The sequence below is a fragment of the Bactrocera oleae genome, chromosome 6, assembly GCF_042242935.1.
Source record: "Bactrocera oleae isolate idBacOlea1 chromosome 6, idBacOlea1, whole genome shotgun sequence".
Classification (NCBI taxonomy): Eukaryota; Metazoa; Arthropoda; class Insecta; order Diptera; family Tephritidae; genus Bactrocera; species Bactrocera oleae.
Genome location: NC_091540.1, coordinates 45,067,433 through 45,091,150, shown reverse-complemented (window position 1 = coordinate 45,091,150; position 23,718 = coordinate 45,067,433). Strand labels below are relative to the sequence as shown.

Here is a 23,718-nt window from a genome sequence, read left to right as displayed (position 1 = left end):
TTACCCCTTGCTGATATGTCGTGGTGCAGTACGGCGTACTTGGTGTGGTGGTGGTGTGAAAGACTGTGGAACCATCGGGTGCCTGGTAGCTTTGCGTGTATGTCCACGTTGTGGGTTTAGGTTCTTCGGAAGCGCGATTTTTCGCATGTGACGACTCGCTGTTACTGAAGGGAGTTGAGCGCGCAGAATGTGGCGTCTCACGGTGTAACTGCACGTTGACGCTACTCGTTGGCGTTTGACTGGGTGGTGGTGGTTGTGCTGGTGGCTGTGTTACCGTTACCGGCTGCTGTTCACGCACACTTGGCGCATCCAAAGTGGTTGTATTCTGTAGTATGAAGGTAAAGGGAAATGTTATAGGTATGTAAATTTTAAGCAATTTCTTTTATTGGCCTACCTCACGCTTCGGCAGCTCATCCTTTTCCGCTGGTATATTCGGGCTGGTGGCTTGGTTTTTGAACTTTTGCACTTCAATTCGGTCATAACTTTTGGTGGAAGTTGTGGTGGTGATGCTCAAGCAACCCGTGGTCGAAGTGTTGTCACATTCATCAGCACCCGATTGAGTGGATGCTTCTGAAAAAGTATATAGAAATTTTGATTCGTGTTTTACCACCTCGCGAACTCGCTTACCTTCGGTGGCGTTGATCGCCATTTCCAAGCCCATGTCGTCGCAGTTGACATCGCCGCACATGGCCACCGTTTGTGTGGAGGATTCAGCCACAGACTCGGCTAATGGTATGGTGGCAGCGTTTTCATTGCAGGCAACGCTCTTGCAATGCGTCTGCGTTTGTGGCGTTGGCGTAGCTGCTGGCGATTCTGCTGGTGATGGTGTGGACATTTGTTGTGTGCTTTTATTCTTCTTTGTAGTGCTATCCTGCACTTGTTGTTGTTGTTGTTGTGGCAACTGTTGCGGCGATTGTTGTTGTGCATAGTTGGCGGTGTTATTACCCTGATTTGGATGGTATGTGGCCTGTTGGTTGGGTGGCAGATTGGACGGGTCAAAGTGATAAATTGAACTACAAGAGAATATTAAATATAGGTTAGGTACTGTTAAAGAGGTTATGTACTGGTAAAAAGCTTAAAAAGCAGTGTAAATGATTTCGAAAACTTAAATTTTACACAATTACACAAATTTTGCACAGCTTAGATTAATTTTTTGTGACTATTGCACATACATATAAACAAATACATATATATTTGACAAAGACGAGAAGTTGCAGCGGTGCTTGCGAGGCCAACTAACACAAATAAATACTGTTATGAATACAAATATTATATAATATAAAATTAAAATGTATTTACATTCGGAAACTTAATTACACAATTAGTTAACTTTATTTCTTGAAAATATCTCTTCATTACATTTCTCTTGTCAACAAAAGTTGTAAAATACATTTTAATTTTTTTCTACAATAAATGCGAATGTGTGCGCTTTTTTGATGATGCCACCAATTAAAAACTTTTTTTTTAACATATACACAAAAGACGGCCTTATATAAGGCAAATATTTACAAAAAATGCATTACAACTAAATTAATGTAGTTTAATATAATTAACTAATTTTTATTATAAATTTGTAGTATTATTTATAACAATTAAATTAACAAAAAAAAATATATGCTGCAGTCTGTCTGAAGCGTTGCCGTGTGCTTGCACAGTTAGGATGATATTGATGCGTTGGTGTTGACTCTGAGATTAATTTTTATTATTGTTGTTATTGGCAGATAATTTACGAAAACAATTTCAGCATATCAAGTGTAGCTAAGAGTTTATGCAAATTAATTTCGGCAGAGCAGAAATGAGTTTTAATATAGAGTTTGCAAAATGTTTAGAAGCAGTGTGGATGATAAGCTTTATAGGTCATGAAAAAAATTTAATAAAATAATGAGAACACGTATACAGAGTAGTTTCGAAGTTCACAGAGAACAAAAAAGTCTTCCATCAATTAAACGAAACTATAACAATAACACTGTACAACTTTCGGCTGGCTATTGGACCAAACCAAATTTTTTTTGAGAGATTATATCCATAGTTAGCGTCCAAAATCAAAATATTTGCCATCGCCTTATTTCATAAGATTCATGATTATTATATGAGATCTGGAACTTCAAAAAACAAAAATTTTATATTTCGAAATTAATTTTTTTCTTATCACTTAATCTCTCGAAAAAAAAAATTAATTTGGTGCAATACCCAGAAAAGGTCGTTTTTGCCGTATAGTGTATATATTGAATAAAGACAACGACAAAATCTGACAAAAAACTTTGAAATATGAACGTGAATAAATGTGATTTCGAAAAAAGTGTCAAGTCAAGAAATGCTATTTCAGCAAAACATTATATTTGCAGAATGCCTGTTATTTTGTAAAAACAAGCGTATCGCAAAGTCGAAAGATTTTTAAAACACAACGAAAGAATAATATAATATAATTAGTAAAATTACTTTTAAATATTTGCTGTATAAGCAACCAGAGTTTAACTAGGCTGTCAAAAGTTTTCAATGATTTTGTCTTATTTTAACTGTATTATTCGCTTCTCATGCATCTTTCGTTAGATATAGCCGCACAATAGCTTATTCCACATAAATCTCATATATGGACTGATCACTTTTTCGATATGTTAGAAATTAAAAGGATGCACCTATGTATTTTTACACAATGCGTATGAATAGCGTTTATTTAGAACTTTCTAAAATGCTGTTATGAGTGTAGCGTGCGCATAAGCTGAGAACATTTTGCAAACTTTACATATTCAACAGAATGCTGACACACAATCACAGTGGATTTGAAATAATTTTTTAAACTTTTTTGATTTATTTTTCGCAGATATTATGAAATTCCTAAATTAAGTAAATGCATAATACTAAATTAGAATAATTAACCGAACAGGAATTTCGAAAATGAAAACTTCTAAAAACTTCGATATTTATTACTCAAAAATTTAATATTTTTTATAATTCCTCTGCGAATCTTCAGTCGACTCCTGAATATATTTAGCTGCAGATCATTTAAAAAAATATGAGCAAAAATATTTTGAATTTTAAAAAATTAACTTGTTTTCATATTTCGGTAGATTATACCTTAAGAAATAACATGCTAAAATTTTATATCGATACCACAAATAGTTTTGAAGGTAATCGCTCAGTTCAATCAGCTCCTTCAGTTTATTTTTAAACCCCTTTTCTCAAAACTACATTTTTGAAATCTGCTTGAGTGATTACTCGTAGAAAAACGATCCGATCACTATCAATATCTTTCTGTATGTTCTATATATATGTAGTTCTCCATATATCGAATTTTTGCAGGCCGAAAACTATCAAAATATTGGGAACAATTCAAATGAGATGATGCATTTCCGTTAGTAAGCTATGCATGTCAATAAGACACTAATTTGTTCGAAAATTTACAAAAAAAAAAAAATGTGAACAGGGATGTAGCTAGCGATACATATACAAGCTGCTGTAATTCTGCATTCAATTACGAGTTAAATTTCGACTGTGATTGTGCGACCGCGAACATTCCTTCTTGCACAGTAGGATTAATATGGTATAATTAAAAAAAAACTTTAAAATCTTTAAATTTTGTTTTGTTTTGTTGTAAATTACCCGTCTTGGTTAACAAAAGGTTGCAATGTTTGCGGATTGATTAGCACGCTGCCCTTGGGCACACTCGTAATGTCGGTTACGGCCCACACCAGACCATGACCGGGCAGCGGCACGCCGTCTTCCATTGATGGCGTCGGCGTTGGTGTCAACGCAGCGTCAGCGCAATGCGGCGTCATAACGCCAGCACCGCACAATAACGTCGGTTGTAGATGCAGATGTGGCGGTATATGGTGAACTGGCGATTGCAGATGACACACTGTCATTCTGTCCGTTGTTAATATGTACGGCTCCGTGGCTTGATCCTCACTACAATAACCATTTGGTGAAGGTGTTACCGAATCGGAATACAACGATTGTGTTTGAGTTTTATAACTAAGATTGTTGTTGTGGCAGTTGTTGTTATAGTTGCAATATATCATACAATATAATACAATAATAATATTGGTAATAATAATAATCATAATAATGTAGTAAAGAAATTTAAATATTTAATTAAATTTTAGAACTATAGAGTATGGAGCTTGAAAGCTTTTGAAATTGAACTTTTAATATAAGCGAAACTCTAACTCCATACGGCGCGAGTATTGAACTTACCCGCTGCTGGATGGTGACAGACGCCATGGCGTATTTGTACTGCCAGCCGAATCCTGTTTGGAGAAGGAACGCGCGCCACCACCGCCATTTTTTCCCGAGTTTGCCGAGTCGCCGCGCATCATAGGCGGTCCACCGCTTTGAGACGAAGCACCGCCATAATTATTGTAGTTGTGTGATTTGGGAACTGCGCCGCCACCGGCACGACCATCACGTGGTTCGTTTGACTGCAGAGAAATCAAAAAACTGTTAATTGAATGGAATTACTGAGGCAAAAAGTTTTCTCATTTTACATTTTGCATCTTCATCATCTTGCCATTGGGACGTGGACGATGTTGTGGTTGCTGCTGCTGCTGCTGTTGTTGTTGTTGTTCCACTGATTGCGTCCAGCTGACATTCATGTAGCCATCATCCATGGCCTCGCCGCTGTCATTTTGACTACGATTGAAAATGCGACTGCGCGCGCGCTCATAATCCTCCTCACGCTCCTCAAAGCTCTTTGCTTTGCGGTCGAGCATGCTGCCGCGATCGGGACATAAGTAGCTGCTTTGACGCGCCTCATCGAAACTGTGCGTATCGCGTTTCAGTATGGATTTGCGTGTGTCGTCGCGATGATCGCGCACCAGCGACTTGAAGCGTATCTGCAAGCGGGAGCAATTACTGAGCGTATGTAATAACGGTATTGTTTTCTAGGCTTACCTCTGGTATGCGCGTGTTTTTGGTTGCTGCCACAATAACGCACTGTTGCGTTTCGGTGTCGACATTGTGTTCCATGCCGAAGAAGGCCGCTGTGCGATGTATCAACATGCGGTTGTACGATGAAGCCGGTGGGAAGCGCAACTCACCGCGACTGTGTGAAGGAATTAAATTTATATATATTTATAAGAAGCGATTTGACTAAGTCACCTTTTTTCCAACACAAATTCCGTTAGGTCTTTTTCCACTTTGAGCAGAAAATGTCGATCCTTTGGATGCTTATTGAGCGTCTCTTTGAAGAAACTGAACAAATCGGTGCCACCATGATCTGTGAATTGCTCGCTCGAGTTCTCTGAGTTGTTGAAAACTAAAAATTATGAATAGATTAAATTGATTAAATACATTCCCGTTACGCACCTCTTGATATGAATCCCGATGTATTGTTGCTAATCGAATTGCCGCCGTCAACGCTGCCCGATGAGGAGCCACCAATATTCTTCAAACGCGGCTTATTGCCTTTTGAATTGGAATTGGTGCGGTGTTTCTTGCCGCCACCGCCGCCTCCACCGCTGCCGCCGCCCTGTCGCTCATAATGCTGCTGCTGCTGTTGCTGTTGTTGTTGTTGATCATCATCATGCATATTCGATATGCTGCTATTCTGGCTATCATTGCGTGGGCAGCGATTCTCCTTGTCGTAGGCGATCTGGTGATGCGACTGCTGCTGACTATCGTTGGCGTTTAGCTGATAGTTCATGCCGGAATTGTGTAGCGTTGTGCTAACAACGCCGCCACCACCACTGCCACCGCCACGCCCCGCGCTCTCGCCTACGCTCAACGCCTGATGCAGTGCGTTGCTTGCATTGTATTGCTGATGTTTGTTGTTGCTGTTGTTGTTATTGTTTGTGGCCGCGCTTTTGGCCGAATCATATTGGCTGGACGCACCGCCGCCGCCACCGCCGTTAGCGTTGCTGTTTGCAATTTTTCTGCCATTGTTGTTGTTATATTCCAGTTTGTTGTTGCCATCGGTTACACCGTTGCTATTATTGCTATTGTTGTTGTTATTATTATTGCTGTTTCTTTGGCCGCCGCCAGCAGCGATACCTCCCCCGCCACCAGCACCTTTAGTCGATTTCGGTGGTGTCAGTTTGGGGAACTCAGCTTCATTGCACAGCGCAACGTTCGGTTGTTGTTGCTGCTGATGGAGCTGCTGTTGTTGCTGGCTATGTTGGCTGGTCACTATGACGGCAGGCGCTTCGATTATCGGTGAATTGCCACGCGCCGCATTTGATTGTGCATGCAATTTGTTGCTGTTGCTGTTGTTGTTATTATTATTATTGCTGCTATTGCTATTATTATTGTGTGTATTCTCATTGCCATCCATATGCTGTTGCTGTTGCTGCTGCGCCTGATGATGATGCTGCTGCTGGTAATTGTTAGACGATTGACCATTCGGTGACACCTGTCCGTGCTCGGCACGAGGTGTCGGAGTGCGCGGCGGCGATGTGGCCTCACGCATGGCGTGGCTGCGCGTCAAATGCTTGCCTTTCATGTTACCCTGTAGTGAGTGAAAAAATAGGTGTGGAAACATCAATATTTGTTATTAAACTCTTTTTGAGGTTAGAGTCTTAAAAGAAACATTCGGAAAGTTCGTAATACAATTTTTTGAAGTTAGAGACTTATATTACAAAATTAGGAAACAAGTATGGCTTGTAAGTAATGGGCTCAAATCAAAGTCCTTGTATAACTATTTTTGAGGGGTCTTAAGATATTGTGAAAGTCAATAAAACTTTATTACATTTAAGCCTGTACCGTTTGTTTGTCAGTAGGAGCGGCTGTAAGTGAAATAATTTATTGGTAACCGTCATAAATTAGGTAATCTGATCAAATATATCCCGGACTGGATTTGACTTAGATTGGTACAACCTTTTTTTATGTTCGTGTGAAGTTTTATCTACTTACGTCAATTAATGTGTGTTTGACAGCTGTTTGTCTACGAAGCAAACTGTTTATCTAATGATATCTATCATGAAATAAAAAAGATTGAACAACGACTTTGCGTGAAACTTTTTATTTCCAATGATATTATGTTTACGGTACCGTTGTAAATGTAGCAAAGTGTTTTGAGCACTCTACTTTATCACCAACAAAAGTATTGGAGTGGCACGAAGCTGTCAGTGAAGGTCGTGGAGCAATGCTGTAAATCGTCATTTTGGCAAGAAAGATATCGCAGAGGATCTCAAAATTTCTTAAAAATCGACTCAACCCATTTTGGTTAATGTTTTGGGTATGCGTGAAAATACTAGACTTGTACCAAAAGTCCTGACAAACGAAGTCGAGTCGAGGTCGCAAAAGAGATGCTTGACAACGTTGCTAAGGACCCAACAATCATCAAACACATCTTTACTGGTGACGAGTCTTAAGTTTATGAATATGACGTTTAAACTATCCAACAATCTATCGAATGATGCTCAAGAAATTAGACGAAACTGAAGAAACCAAAATTCGCTTTAGTGCCTGCAGCGAATAGACCTTTCTTGCCGAAGTTTATAACAAGTGTATGGAAAATAGGATTAAGTGTTGGTATGCTTGTATTACCTTAGGAGCTTATTTTGAAGGTGATAATAATGTATATATGTATATGTTAAAATGTGTAAAAATTTATGTTCAGGTCAAAATCGAGCAAATGGTACATCCGTTATATTCGAAATCTTAAAGGGTTACATGGGTTTCGTCGAGCAAAAAATGCCCTATAATCAGTAATTTTTTATTCATATAAAAAATTAGATATTTTATTCAAACTTTTTATTATTCCGAAAAAAAAACCATTTTAATAAAGATTTTGTGAAATTTTCAAAGGAAAATAGGACGGTCATTAAGACGTCATTTCCGACAGTCCCTCGGAAAAAAGGGCTTCCGCGTTGCCAGCAGAACTTCTGACAGGATCATCAAAAGTAAAAAGAAAAAAATACCTGTTTGAACTAAGACCATTAACTAGGTATTGGACGGAGAAACAACAAATAAAGTGAAAATTTTATTTTTGGCAAACGTTTAAAAAGACCTAAATTTTGGTGAAAATCTTCTCGAACTTTTTTTTGTTTTAAATAATTGTAATTGAGAGAAGAGATTTGTAATTGAATTCAAGACCTTTTAAAAGACATATTGAAGACCTTCGGTTGAGTAGTTCTTGAGAAATCTTGACAACCGACTTTGAAAACACAGTTTCGAGAAAAACGCGTTTTATGTTTTAAGTGACGATATACCTGACCTCGAGCGCACAACTTTTCAAAGCTGTACCTCCAAAACTATTACTGGGATCAACTTGAGAATTTAGGACAATATTCTAGAGATGTTATAGAATTAAAATGAACAATACAATTTTTTTTGTGTTTAGAAGCCGTGAAACTCATATAAACCCTTAAGTGTTTCTCCATCAATCTGATGAGAAAAATCTTCAATAATGAAGCATTACTGAAAGGCCAAAGTGACAATTTCGTACTCTCTCTTCCACCAACACATTTCCGGAATCCCATTTGTTTGATTATAACTTTCGTGAACAGCAAAAAAAAAAAACGAACCACCCTTATGTTAAACACATTTGTTTGCAAATCATCAATGAAATCGAAATTAAACGAACTAAATGCAAATGAAAGTAATTTCGTGGTAAAAAGATTTTTGGTTCAAATATTTTTCGCTGGGGAGAAGACGTACACGCCCACACACCAACTCTGGAGTGTGAAGTTACAATACGACCTTGCACAACGATAAGACAAAGCACTAGCAAATTAAAAGCCAAATGCCCCGCTGTAGTGAAAATCAAAAACCAATTTCACGCCCTCCCGAAGGCCTTTTTAGTTTAATTCACAAAAAACAACAAATAAAATCATGCAGCGGATTTTATTATGTGTGCGTGGAACGCTTTTGTGTAATTACATATGTACATATGTATGTACATTCACATTAACGTATGTATGTGGTGGGTAGCAGCACATTAACCCATTTCCGCCCTAAGCAATGACTAGCCGGACCGTCTGCCCTCCTGTCAGCGATGACTACTCGCAATGCGACATGTTTACGCGTGGGCAGCACAGTGTAGCTGTATGTGTGTTTACGCGAAATTCCTGGAAATCTGTGGTGTTGTGCACAGGGACACATTTGCTTGCTGACGTCAAATGGCTTTTGACTTTATAAATGCCCCATTTCACCATTGTGCAGCAAAGCATTTATATACTACATACTTATGTACATACAAGTATGTACGTATTAGGTGTACAATTATATAGTTTGGTAACTGATGATTATATTGTTTCGTTACTCATGAGTATGAATAATATTTAGTGATGACATCATTAACCGCCACTAGTTGACTAAGCCAACCGTTTGAAGTTCAACTTCGATTTTCGACCTTTTTATGGTAATTTTCGTGTAACAAATTAATGAGCAGCATATCAATAATAAAAGAGTATGCTATCACTCACTAGGATTAAAGAGGGAATTGTTATAAATGTGTCATTAATCAATGAAAGTTGTCCGGAAGTCAGCGGAGTATTTACTTTCGGAATATCAACTAATCAAATATATCAATGCTAAAAATTCGATAAATTAATACTAAAATGTTGCCTACACTTAGGCGCAACGCAATTTTTATATCGGTTATATAAGTTTCCATACCTATTTAAAATATTGATTAATCGTCTTTTGTTACGTTAGAAATACTAAGACTACATTTGATGGATTCTTCCTGAAGTTCAGTTAATAAAATAAGTTTACTTTTTTCGGCTTTGGTCACTGGATACATTGTTCGAAATGTTTCTGCACCTTTATTTTAAATTTTTGGGTATATTATATTATCAATTTCATCATTCCCTGCCACTTTATCATTAACCTCATCGGAATCAGGTATGAAATTTTGTTCGACCCTGACTGAGAATTGAAGCCGCAAATTAAAAAAAAAAATATTTATTTGAAAAATCACCCATCGGATCCAGCAAATTTTAAAAGAAAATATCAACATCCAGTATGTTAAACGAACCGCTGAACCTAAATTGATGCCTCGTCACAAAACTGCTAGGATGCAATATGCTCCAAGGCACTTGTTGTGCGACGATAAATGGAAAAAAGGTTTTTAGTGACGAAAAAAATTTTAATCTGTATGGCCCTGATATGGTAACGACAAATATTGGAGAGATATATGAAGACCGCAGGAATCAAGACATTCAAGAATGCGGTGAATTACATTGATCTATTAGACAATGTTTTAATAAACTTTTCGGAACAATTTTGCGAGGAACCATGGATTTTCTAACAAGATAACGCTGCTATACAGATAGAAATATACCATTAATGGATTGGCCGGGCATAAGCTCCGACTTAAACCCAATGGAAAATCTATGGGGGATACTTTCGCAACAAGTTTATTTCGGTGATCGTCAATTGGATTGCTTGAGGGAACTCAGAAAGTGCATTGAAGCCAAATGGAAAAAAAACCGCTTTCCACCCTTCGCTCTCTGATTGAATCCATGCCAAGACGTATAAATGCTATTATGTTAGGTAACGGTAACCATATAAATTATTAAAATTTTAACTATGTTTGATTTAAATGATATTTTTTTCTTAAAAAGAAATAATTTTAATTCTTTTATTTTGTAGTAATAAATCTCTGGGTTTACTATATAAAAACAAATATCTAAAAAAATGCATATGAAACATAAAGATTAAAAAAGGATATTCTTAGTTTGTACACTATACTTATTTCATGGACTGTATATACATATATCTTCTTCGTTAAATCGAGTACTGGTTTATTGTAAAAAAGAGAAATCGAATTGTATTTGGTTTATTGTAAAATAGAGAAATCGAACCACAAAATAAACTCTATTCTTGTCCTTAACTTTACTAGAATACTGTCAACTTTTCATGATTGTCTACAACGGAAATGAGTGAATATCATGCTTTGAATAAACATAGTTTCCTGATTGGACACCGTTCTATAAGACAAAGATCCCAAAAGCGCTGATAAAAATCAAGTTACGCCATCTCTTGACAACTTCTACGAGAGTTAGTTATAGACCCACTATTTTAGGCATTACATTTGTAAAAATCTCATATATAACGCTGCGACAGTTCAAAAACATTTTCATTGATTTCCTAATGATAACTTTTCATACAAAAATTTTGGATATTAAAAAAAGTCAGAATTCTTATGCTTCCAGTTTTAAAATATTTTCGTTCTCTGCCAGAAAAAAAAACTAAAAATTGGACAAAGAAATAAAAATGCATTACATAAAATGTTCGATTACCCTGCAGTTTTGGGATGGCTGGAGTAACTCTTTAACATTTGCGTGTGATTTGGCGATTTAAATGTTAAGTATATGTATTACCAACAATAATTCAGTTGGCTTTGAACTTGAACCATTACCAAATAACACGAACTACAATGTTCTATTGCACCTGTGCCCTTTGGCGGAATTTCGTCAAGGCGTTCAAGTGGGCGTTGAAGGTGTAGACTTAATGTGCCAAACAAAAGGTGGCACAGCATGTTCACATATTCGTTGGAGCAAATAAAGCACACACACATATGTACACATTCACTTATATATTTGTATATAAATGCGGCAGTTGGAAGCTTAGTTGGGCCTTAGGCACTTAACTTGTGTATGCATGCGTATGTGTGTGCGCTTGTTTGATTTCTGCAATCAACAAACATGCAATAAACCGCTCAACTACACCTCAAGCCATGCGTTTTGTTTACGTGACCCAAACTGATGTGGCACATGCCTGTCGTGCTGTTCGGTTCGATTTCTTTGCTATTCTTTTGTATTTTTCACACTTTAATTGTGTTTTACCTGCGCCTAGGTACTCGGGTATAAGTAAATACATGTATGTATATAAACGTAAGTATGCTATGTGCTCGAAAGTTGTTCAAGTAATGACGTAGGCGCGTCAATATAATGCTTGTAGGAGCTTTTGCTGAGGACCTGACACTTTCTCGAGTGTTGTTGACAAAAAAATTATTTACTCAGCAAATATCGAGGCAATCGTTTACTCGGTTACTAATGCGAAATAGGTGAATGATATTTATCTGCTTTAACGCACTTGAGGCATGATATATGCTTATAAATGCGTTAAAGGTCAATTTTTTAATTTTTAAATTAACTTCCTGCATCTTGGATCCTATGAATTTAAATCAAAATCGATTATCGTATTTTCCGACAATATTTTCATAAAGAATGCCAAGAAAAATAGTTAACGTATAAAAATAATTAATAAAATTTAAGTTTAAATATTAAAATTAGATTAATTTCTCAAATAATTCTTTAAAAGCAGTTTGCAAATCACAACCTGCACAATCGCTTCATTATTAATATACAAAACAAAGATGAACTCTTAAAGAACGTTGCCTACATTTAGGATTATATAAGTAAAGACGCACAATAAACTGTACGATACTAAATCATATCTTAATTAGGCACCTAAGGAAAACGGAACAATTATTCATAAAGAATCTGACGTCAAATGAAAATTTCATGGAGGAGTGTAAGAAATATGCCTATATGCACTATATATGGTATGTTTTACCAAAGTATAAAAGTTCGGAACTACATTTAACTTTAAGGTAAAACTAATGTTGGGGTAAAAAAACATTGAAAAATTTGAAATCTGTTAATCCACACAGTAACAACAGCGAACCGTAAATTATTATTATTAAAATAAAATCTGTTGTTTAGGAATTGAAAAATGATTGCAGAAGTGAGCTATCCATTTGAGCACAACCCCGTCAGAAGAACCTAACGACCTAAAAAGGTCTAACTTAGAAGATTTAGTCTGTCGAATTTTTCTTATACATATATCAAAATTTTTATAGAATGGCGACTACTGGGCCAATCCTCGGAGTCAACCTTTTCAAGAGACGGTGATTCAAGGAATATGTGCTATTTGTAACAGATTTAAAAATGGGATCATACCACTTATATACCTTTCAGGCAGGCACCTATGTTCCACTTTTAAATTGGGAAGAAGATTCAGAATAAACATACAAAGAGATGGATGGCGTAAAGGTCTGTTAGCTGCGTTCGGATGGCTTGAAAATGGAAGACGGAGTGGGTGCCTCTAATGCAGCAGCAGGCAACTCCAGAGTTAACAGCTCACGGACAGCCAAGCAGCAATTAAGGCAATAATCTTCTTTCGCATAGCGGCCAGAAGTGTCTTGGGAAACAGGGCAACGGATATCACGAGATCACAAAGACAATGAGGGCATTGAGATAGTGGACGAGATTTCAAAGAGAGGAAAGGAGCATGGCAAGAAATATCAAAACACTGTGGAATGATTTATCGGGGTACAAATCTTCAAATTATGTGTAAAGCGGTAGATCAGAAATACGCAAAGTTCCCACTGGCAGTCGATAGAAGGAACTGTAGGAAAAACATTGGAATACTAATTGGTTACAGTCTGGTGACGACGCTCGGCTAGGAATAGGGCTGAAGGAACGATAAAACTGCAGGAAATGTCAAGAGCAAGGCACCAGGGAAATAATAATCTCTTGTGTAAATATACCGCATTGGCAAGGGAACACTTCAAGAATTTTTGAAATTTGTATGAGACACTGACAGAGGAACTGACAGAGGAAACGAAAGTACGAATGCTTTTAGTTTAATATACATTTTTGTAAAATGGAAAGACATGTAAAATAAAGGAATTTCGACAAAATTAAATATTTTGGGTATATTAATTTTTTTTTACATAACGCTAGATGTTTGCCAGAGCAGGCTCCGTCCCATTTACGATGTGATGTTATGCGAAAAACAAGTAAGGAAGGGCTAAGTTCGGATGTAACCGAACATTTTATACTCTCGCAAAATCAAATGGTATACTCGTTTGAGATTTCTTTGTGGATTGACTGATATTTTCGGTAGAAGGTCAACTATAGGCAATGGGGTCCACATATTTAGTACTTAGGGGTTTGAACAGTTTTGGTTCGATTTAGACAATTTTTGGCCGCAAGGTGGCATACTTTAATTGCATTATTCACGCAAAGTTTTACCCCGATATAATCATTGTTACCTGATTTGCATAGTGGAAAGTGAAAGAATCAGATGGAATTAAAAATGGTGTTACATGGGAAGTAAGCGTGCTTGTAGTCTGATTTCACCCATTTTCGCACTATGACATAGAAACATAAAAAGAACGTTATGCACCGAATTTGGTTGAAATCGGTTAAGCAGATCTCAAGATATGGGTTTTCACCTAAAAGTAGGCTGTGCCACGCCCACTGACTAATTTTGAACGCGGTTCCTATAAAGCCAATTTATACCATCTCAGAGATAAAATTTAATGTCTCTGGCGTGTTTAGTGCTTGATTTATCGCGCTTTTAGTAGTTTTTAACAGTACCGTTATATGGGGAGTGGGCGGAGTTGCCACCCGATTTCAACTATTTTCACACCGTCAATAGAAGTGCTAAAAACATTTGCTTCTAGTGAATTTTGTTATTATAGCATTAGCAGTTTAGGAGATATGGACATTAAACCTATTAGAGGCGGGACCACGCCCACTTTTTAAAAAAAGTTTTAACTGCAGATGCCCCTCCCTAATGTGATCCTGTGTACCAAATAACAGTCTTGTATCTTATTGCGGAGCTTAGTTATGGCAAGTTATTTGTTTTTGATTAATGGCGTTTTGTGGGCGTGGTAGTGGTCCGATTACGCCCATCTGCAATACCAACCGTCTCACGGTACCAAGAAACATGTCTACCAAGTTTCATAAAGATATCTCAATTTTTACTCAAGTTAGAGCTTGCACGGACGGACGGACGGACGGACGGACAGACAGTCACCCGGATTTCAACTCGTCTCTTCATCCTGATCATTTATATATATATTGCGAGAGTATAATGACAGGACCTGTTAGCTTTCATCTGACTCCGGTCGTTGTGACTCTAGGTGAATGGATTCTAGGAGAATTTCTTTCATAGCAAGAAACCATTGACAACGGTCATCAATTTTGCTAATGTGGCAAAAACAAAGCATTTTTAAATATAATCGCACAGTACGCAAACTTAGTTAATGAAACTCTTGGAAGTCAATATTCAATAAATTAGGGTCCTGGAGATTACGGAGAAATCATAATTAAATCTCAACTGCCACTCATCAATATAAATCCCCCTAATTGCCAAGTAATAACAAAATAATATCAATAATTAGACAAATAAATACATTTACAGTGACCTGATTTCAGAGGAAACTTCTGGGGGAAAAAACGTGATACTTCTTTCTTAACGAAGTGAAATCAACTCGTTTTCAGTACAGCATCGTCACTAACGGATATGACGAGCGATAATTATGGTAGGCTCTTGTTGACTGCTATACACGTACACATACTCACACACACACAAATATTAACACAAATACATGCGAACATCAGCACAACGATGACTGCCTTACAATTTCGACAAATGGCAGTCATGGCTAAGGGTGTGCTCGCATATGCTCGTGCTTTGCAGCTGTGGCTGCTGCTGCTACTCTTGCTGCCGAGAGTGGAAAAATCAATAAATCGACCTTGAGCGTTTTTCGAACTTGCAAATCTAGTTGTAAAGAGAAAATCATATGCGAATATGGCGAAATGTAAACGAGCCTATACACACACTAAAACAGACATACATACACATATACATAGATGTATTGTATGTGCACGCTTTGTGCGCATCTTCATTATGGCCAACATTGTTGTTGCACTTGTTTTGGTATACTAAAAAGCGACGCAGGTAAGGCACATACATTAATGAAATAACGGTCTAAGCGTAAACTGGGCTTCTAGAGCTGAGTAAAGTTTGGACGGAGTGAAAAAAAACAATTTGTTGCTGTCACTTTGGTGGAGCTGCGGAAAATGTGTTAGAGGAGCCTCGGAAAAAGAAAGAAATAACAACATAAAACAAGCAACAACAGGAAGTGAGGAGCTGAGGGGCGGCGGAAGTTTAGTGCGACTTTGGTATTTATGCAGATTATCAATGCGATTTCTATGCAAACTTTTATTCCTTCAGCGCTTAGCTGTTTGCGCTAGTTTTTGAACCTTGAACTTTAAACGCTAAGCAAAGGAATAGGGTGTAATTACTTTGCATCAACCAACACACACACACACCAGGCTATTACATATGCATGGAAGTTTATTATTCAAACGCGGGGCAAATGTAAACTAACCACGAATGGGATTATTTCTGCGAAAATGTTCGAGTGACATGAAATTATTTCCAAGAAGTGATTGAGTGCAGTGCGGAAGTTCTCATCTACATATGTATATACCGTTGGTGTTTAACGATATGTGCATGTGTTTGTGTGTGTGTGTGTGTGTCTGCATGAATTATTAAATTATTATTACTGTATTACTAAGGTTATGGCAAATTGTTTTCTACGAAATATTGACAATAATATAAAATATTGGACGATTAAAGTGTTGCTGTTTAGATTTACTAATTAGAAATAAACGGTAAGTGCAATTAATATTATTCGCTTAAATTCTGTACATTAATTAGCTTCAGTTTATAATAAAATACGAAAAACTCCATGCGTGTAAATAAAGATATTAAAATAATCGAAAGTAGGGGCTGTATATACGTGAACTAGTCCCTCAGTTTTTGAGATATCGATCTGAAATTTGGCACACGTCCTTTTATTTTCATGGAGCTGCTCACTTGTTAGTTCCCCGATGCGTATTTGTCAAAAGAAACGCTATAACATATTGTTCAGATTGGACCTCTATAGCATACAGCTGCCATGCAAACTGACCGATCAAAATCAAGCCTTCCTTAGGAAAACTCATTTATTTGACAAGATACCTTCACAAAATTTGGCTTCGATTATTGTCCGAGGCAGCGCTACTGTGAACAAATTGCTTAGATCGCACCCTTTTATGTTACATGAAATGCACCTATGAAGAGTATTATAGCTTCGTTGTAGACGAAATAAACATTTCTTCTTTTATTCTGTACAATATCTTATTTTTTACATTTTTGGAATAAAAATATTAACAAAACCTTGCTTTTAACGGCGATAAGTAAAATAATTCAATAAAATATTAATTACTTTATTAACTTCATTTGGAGCCTAAATGTAGGCAAAGGTTTTATTGGCATTCGAGTGTATAGAAATAAATATTGCCTATATTTAGGCAATCTGTTAAGTACGGTGTGGGCGCGAAAGACATTGTTTCAATAAAACTGAACTGCATTTATTCCTAATCAATTAATTTGATTTAGTTTAAGCTTTAAATGACGTACAATGGATGTTTGACACACCCTAATATATTATATATATACATATATTGTATATACCATATATATTCAATATTTGATTACATACCACTTTCTTTTAAAAGTATATTCATCAACTATGTACATATGACAAATACCAAAGGTTCAAGGTATTAACAGTGAATTATTAAACAACGCTGTTAAAGCTATCAATAAATGTGTTATAATAATTACTTATTATGGATTGATTGATTATTAATAGGAAAAATAAAGAATGGAATATCATATTCATAATGTTTAACAAAACGCTGCCTACATTAAGCATAAGCATCACACACAAATATACCCAATTATTAATCTATGTATGAAGCCAACACGTTTCGAATGCGAAATTTTCATTTCTCTCAACAAGTCTCAATCGATAATTCAGCATTGCAGAGAGGATTACACCAAACTTCACATGTGCTTTTAACAGCTACGCGAAACAACAGAAAAGGTTTATTCGATTCTTGCAAAAAAATATGTAATAGATTTTTGTAATATTACCCATTATACATAAGAACGCAAGTAAGAATTGGTACAACACGGCGTATACGCAACTTAACTTCGATCAAAGCTTAGTGATGTTATTACGAGACTTATTTACATGCTGCTTGTTACTATAGGCTGAAAGATTTTCGAGTATAGGCATGTATTTATGCGATGCTGTACACACACACATCCATATATGCATGCAATCATGTATGTATACTTGTGAAATATATAATATATTCCACGTCAATCTATGCGCCGTTGACCTGACCTACTTTTAAGACGACTTCTATACCCGATTTTGCCGTCGAATGGCAATAACAGCCGCATTGCCAATGGCGAAAATTCGTGTTTAACTTTTGGTTCATGTAATTAGGCAAACCAATACATACATATGTATATTTACGTATAGCATTATATATTAGCAACCAAATGCATTCATAGAAAGCAGCTTTCTTCCTCATCTCGTTTGATTATATGAAACTTTGTTTAATCTCTTTTACATTTTTAACTACTACTATCGAGTGCATGCTTAGATATTGAATTTTCGCTTTCAAGTCGCTGTTTCATGTCATCACGCACTGAAGACTTTGCCAGTACCTTTCTTAATAAAACACAGACATTCGTATTTCCCGGAATTCTGCTACGTTCATGCAGATTTTTAAGAATTTGTGGAAAGCTGCAATGTATTTAATATAATTTTCGTGCCTTCCAGTTCACAAATCATTTATTATGGATTTTTGAAACCATAAAATCATAGAAGAAAATGAGAAAATGCTGATAACGTCGAAATCGTTCATATTTTGCTGTGATTTCACTCTATCAAAGAGGAGCGTCGGAATAAAGAGAAGGTAGAAAGGGAAAGGTACAGACTTCAAATTGAACTGAATTTGGCCCCTGAGTGTGACACGACGTAAGAAGAAGATGCGATGCACTCGCAAAACCTTTTTTTCAAGTTCTGAAATATGTTAGAGCTCGATGAAGGAATGTGGACAGAACAAAGTAGACTATTGTTATTTGTTTAGGGATAATCTCTTAGTTTGTGGTACTACATATCCCTCATCAATAAATATTATATACGCCTAGTTGGTATGACTACTAGCGCGAGTATAGATTAGGTTAGTGATACTGGCTGCCTGTTACGCCATACATAGACCTAATGGTTTTTAGTAATGCCATAGGGAGATTCAGTTTAATTCGAGCTGAAGTATTCGTCATACAGGACATCTACGCTTTTGGGAACTTTAAGAGAGACTCGCCACTTTGAACTGCGAAGCTCCTATATAAGGCTGTACAGAAGCTGACGGGGTGTTCCAGCGTCACTCTCATGCCTACTTCCCTGCACTTTCTGCATATATCGTCGTTACTAATGCACATTCGATTCGCATGTGATGCCAGTAAGTTGTGACCTGTCATTAGACCAACAACCGTCCTGCAGTCCTTTCGAGACTGTTTAAAGCAAGTTTACCGCTATGTAATACCAACTCTTAGGTTTGCTAGCCAAAATTACTCCCAGGTACTTGGTATGCTCCTTAATTGCCACTAGGCAAGCCGTATACTAAAATGTACATTACAAATGGCAATTGGCTACCAATCATTGACAAGTAAGCAGCTATTCGTCATTGAACTATTGTTTTATTTTTAAATCTTTGTATGTATCTAAATTTGAGTTAAATGTTTTTACAATTCAAAGATATACTCACTCTGCGATTATTGCCAAAACTATTTTGTCGACCCAGAGACTCTTCAGTGCTGTACTCTTTTTGAGTTTGTGATGATGATGATAGACTTGGAATATTTGTAGCGACTGCTACTTGCGATTTTGTGGAACTCATAATCACAGTTCATTTATTTAAATTCTGCAAGAAACAAGAAAATTCGGAAATTGTAATATTTCAGTTAAAAAAAAAAAAATAAACATTAAAAAAGTAAAATAAAATAAACAAATTTGCGCTTACATCCAAATATAAACATTGGAAATTACCTCAGGTTAAATTAATGCATTTCTACAACTATTAAACGCATTTGACTGTTCGATATTGTTTCTGGTAATAAAAAGGAATTTTTACGTATTTTATTGTGCATCACCGTCACACCCATTGTTCGGTACACGCTTTGCAGTTGTTGCTATTATTGAATTTAGAGGATTTGGATTTGAGCTTCTTTACGTATGGACCTCACTTTCGCTTTGCTTTTAACGTATACTGATTTGTGGAAATTCTTTGGAGTTTAAAATCATTTTTCGCAATTAGTTGGCAGTGCAGCATACAGAAGTATTTGTTATTGTACACAAAAGATTTGACAGAATGATTTTTTTCTTAGAGATTCATTTATGCTTTTGGTGATTGGATTGTGGTTTTATGGTCGCATTTACACCTGCTGTTATTTTTTTGTGGGTTTTTTGGTCTTTTAACTCACTGGAGTTGCTCCAAAATCACAATTTTCACAAAAAACATATTCGAAAGTTTAGCAAATTCCAAAAATGAACACAAGTCAAAAACTACTTTTCGATACAGGAATTTGGAAATTGTTTTTTTTTTCTACACGGACTGACCAATTAGTAAAAAAAAGTTACCGTTAAAGTCTAATAAGTAACTGCTACATTAAATATATACATATGTATATATATTTTTTTCTTTTTTTACTTTTTATTGTAGGTAATACTTTCGTCTGTGCTGTTTTATGGCTTTTGAATATTTTTATAATTATTTTTTGTGCTTAGGGTTGGGGAAAAATCTTATCACAATAGCGCATCACTACAAATTACAACAAATACATTTACGTATACAAGTTTTCGGCGTTGTAATTTCACTTAATTAAAGCTTGTTGTTGTATTATAAATTTATTCACACTATTTTTTAAACTTTTACATTTATTAATTTTTTTCTTTCATGCAGTTCTTTTATTGTACATATACCGGCACACTTTCCTTTTCGGCTTTAACTGAAGGTCCCTTGTGTAATCTGGAATTTTACGATGAGTAATCCATATATTATACCGTTAACCAATAAGCAAAAAATTTTTATATTCTTCGTGCAACAACAACAGCAAATCAGCTGAGTTGACAGGTTGGCCATTAAACGCGGCAACAACAATTAAATATCGCTTTCAATGCGTTGTTGCCTTTAAATCTGCACTAAAATCAAATTAATGAGCTCTTTTCACAAAACTCGAGCAGGGAAATGAGAGAATACAAAAGTTTTATTCAAACGCGTCCAAAGTAAACATTCGCCGACGCCGAAGTGTCTATTGTAATTAAGCGTGCGTGTTAAAGGGCAGCAACCATGAAGCGTTTCAGACGGCCCGTCAACCATTACAGGTGGAACTTTTCTCCATGATTTTTGTTTATTTCTTCCTTGACAATTATCGGTGTTTTCTCTGCGGTGTGTGTGTGTGTGTGCGTTGGCATTTAACATTGACACACACACAGCTATACAAATATTGATATTGAACAGGCAGCGTGCGGTTGTGGTCGTGATTTCCACGAAATCGCAAAGTGCCGCGCAAACATGCAACCAAATTGATATGTAGGTAAGTAAATATGTTTGAAAATTGTGCGCACAAACTCAAAGCTCCTAACACATACGGAAAAGCTGCCTTAAGTTGTGTGCGTCTTTTATTGATATGTGGGTGAATGTGTTGTATGAAAAACAAAAATTTGAATACTTCCGTTGGCAATAAACAATATGAATATTGAGCGAAATACAATTGTTATAGGTACACATTGAGTGAGTGAGCATTTTTGTGTAAAATGTGTTGAAACAGCAAATTGAAATAAAATATATATGATTTTATGAAATATATGATATAATCTACATTTTGAATTTAAAAAAAATTCTTAAAATTATGTAATTGAACATTGAGGGTAGCTCAATTAGAGTCATGAACTCATAGAGTACAATGTGAAATTAAAACTTTTGAATCAAGAGAATAGATAAAAAAAATTGTGAAACTAAATTCGTGCTTGTAAGCACTATCTTATAGTGTTTGAATCAAACTGATATGAGGTAGTTAAAATCCTCATCTCCATCCACAAATACAAGATACTCTTTACAAGAACTTTGTTCGATCAGTTTAAATTGCAGCTATATGCTATAATCGTCCGATATCGGCCATTTCGACAAATCAGTAACTTCTTGCTGAGAATAGAGCGAATGCGTAATTTCAGATCGATATCTCCAGAACTGTGGGACAAGTAAGTTCGCATATATAGACAGACGGACGTTTTTTAGGGAACATTTCTTCAAAAACTTTTCTTGTACAAATCAAACAGGCTGAATCTTATTTCTATGAAAGGAAGTCACTATAATGCATATGTATTTAGAACCGCGAAAACATCAAAACCTCAACAAAGTCATCCATAATTGACCGATAAATGGGGTTCATCAGATGGTAGCTGACATTCTAGATATATCATGGAACGTTTTAGAAAACTTGGTTACTTAAAAAGAGGGTGCCACGCGAGTTTTGCAATGTCAGAAATCAATAAAAACGATGATAAAATTGTATGTCAAATTCATCATTCAAAAAATTCATTCATCGTATTCTTCGCATTTAGCCTTCAGTGACATTAAGTACTATTACTAGATGTCAACAGAACGATAGCTGAACGGAAACGACGGCACAAATCTACTATAAATATTGAAATGTTAGAAAATCGATTGCACGTATGTATGTTGATTAATGAAATCGAAGCTTGAAAAAATATAGCCCTCTTCATAACGATATGAACCCTTCAAACTGCCTATTATAGAGTATGAATTTGACATTAAATTTGACATTAATATGACTACAAACCCTATATAACAATTAAAAGGGAAAAAGAAAATTGCAAGCTTGGTTCAAGTAATTTTAAACCAAAGGAAACATCGGCAATCAATACCAATGATTCAACCAATGTCAATAAATTCAGAGATCTCATCCCTTCAACTTTACATGGATTATTTAGACAACCGATAGGTTTGAAGCATATGAATTTGGTAGTGTTCGCTACTTTTGATATTAAACACACATTGAAGTGTTTTCCCAATATTTGAAGATTCGAGAGTGTGTCCAATTTATAGATTATTAATAAGAAATGAAATATTTTTGATGCGATAAACACGAAAACACTCTCACAAAAATGCTCAATGCAAATGAAAAAACTATACCAATACATATGGAAGAGCATTATCATCAAAGAAATATTTTCCAAAATTATGTACATATACAAAAAAGTATATGTACTCGTATGTATGTATAAATGTACGGACCACTTAACAATGCCATAAAATACGATTAACGCTAATAGTTCAATAATTTGGTCAAACAATTCATTCAATATTAATGAAAATGCTACATTTCACATTTATGTGGCATTGAGTGAGATACCCAATAACAACAAAACCAACAACAACAATTGAAGACGCGTGCGAAATATACGAAAGTCAAAACGTGCCAATTCACGGGGAAATACCCATCAACACCTGAGCATGCCAAGGAAAGGTAGACATATACATACATACATATATATTCTATCCCGCTAAAAGTTTTTGTATGTGTGTGTATATATAGTGTGTTTGCGGATGGGATTGTAAATGTTATGTATTGATACTATGTCCAAGAACAACAAGTTCACATACAGTCATATTTACATATATGTAAGTATATTTATTTACACAAAATTGGTTAATAAAACGGTATATATGCTTGCCTTTGTGGTGCCACAAATCTATTATATACCACACACATACATACACATGTAGCATACATTAGATGGTTTACACTAGCAAAATATACAATACAAGCTAACTTATTGACAATATAAACAGCAAAAACAAGAACATCATAAATAACAAACCAACGACACTGATCAGCAACAACAGCTGCAAGCAAGCGGAAATAGTGAGAGCAGCGAGCAATGGATGCTTCGGGCTATATTCGAAACACACACATGCATATATGTAAACATTTCCACACTTATGCACTCAAATACATATTCACGAATGCGTACTTTTTAGTTCGATAGCCAACAGCGTCGTTAGCAAAATAAAAAGAAAAGGTGAAGTTCGAGAAATTTGGGGC

The 23,718-nt window shown here is 36.0% G+C and overlaps 1 protein-coding gene across 15 annotated transcripts in view; it reads right to left on the bottom strand.

The window, feature by feature from the left end:
- The window catches only part of enc (R3H domain containing protein encore), a 62,779-nt gene that overhangs the window by 5,921 nt on the left and 33,140 nt on the right, over window positions 1-23,718 (bottom strand). For 7 of the 15 annotated variants that reach the window (XM_036372410.2, XM_070112123.1, XM_036372403.2 and 4 more), the window contains 10 exons: window positions 19,359-19,514; window positions 5,305-6,442; window positions 5,098-5,254; window positions 4,891-5,041; window positions 4,485-4,832; window positions 4,195-4,418; window positions 3,601-3,972; window positions 628-1,013; window positions 395-570; window positions 5-325 (listed from right to left, as the gene is read on the bottom strand). In XM_036372410.2, the coding sequence (XP_036228303.2) occupies window positions 5-325; window positions 395-570; window positions 628-1,013; window positions 3,601-3,972; window positions 4,195-4,418; window positions 4,485-4,832; window positions 4,891-5,041; window positions 5,098-5,254; window positions 5,305-6,442; window positions 19,359-19,490 (3,405 nt within the window). In that variant the 5' untranslated portion in view covers window positions 19,491-19,514. Of the gene's footprint in view, window positions 1-4; window positions 326-394; window positions 571-627; window positions 1,014-3,600; window positions 3,973-4,194; window positions 4,419-4,484; window positions 4,833-4,890; window positions 5,042-5,097; window positions 5,255-5,304; window positions 6,443-19,358; window positions 19,515-19,639; window positions 20,619-23,718 lie in introns of all 15 variants that reach the window. The other 8 variants (XM_036372406.2, XM_070112125.1, XM_036372405.2 and 5 more) reach the window with 5 other exon arrangements.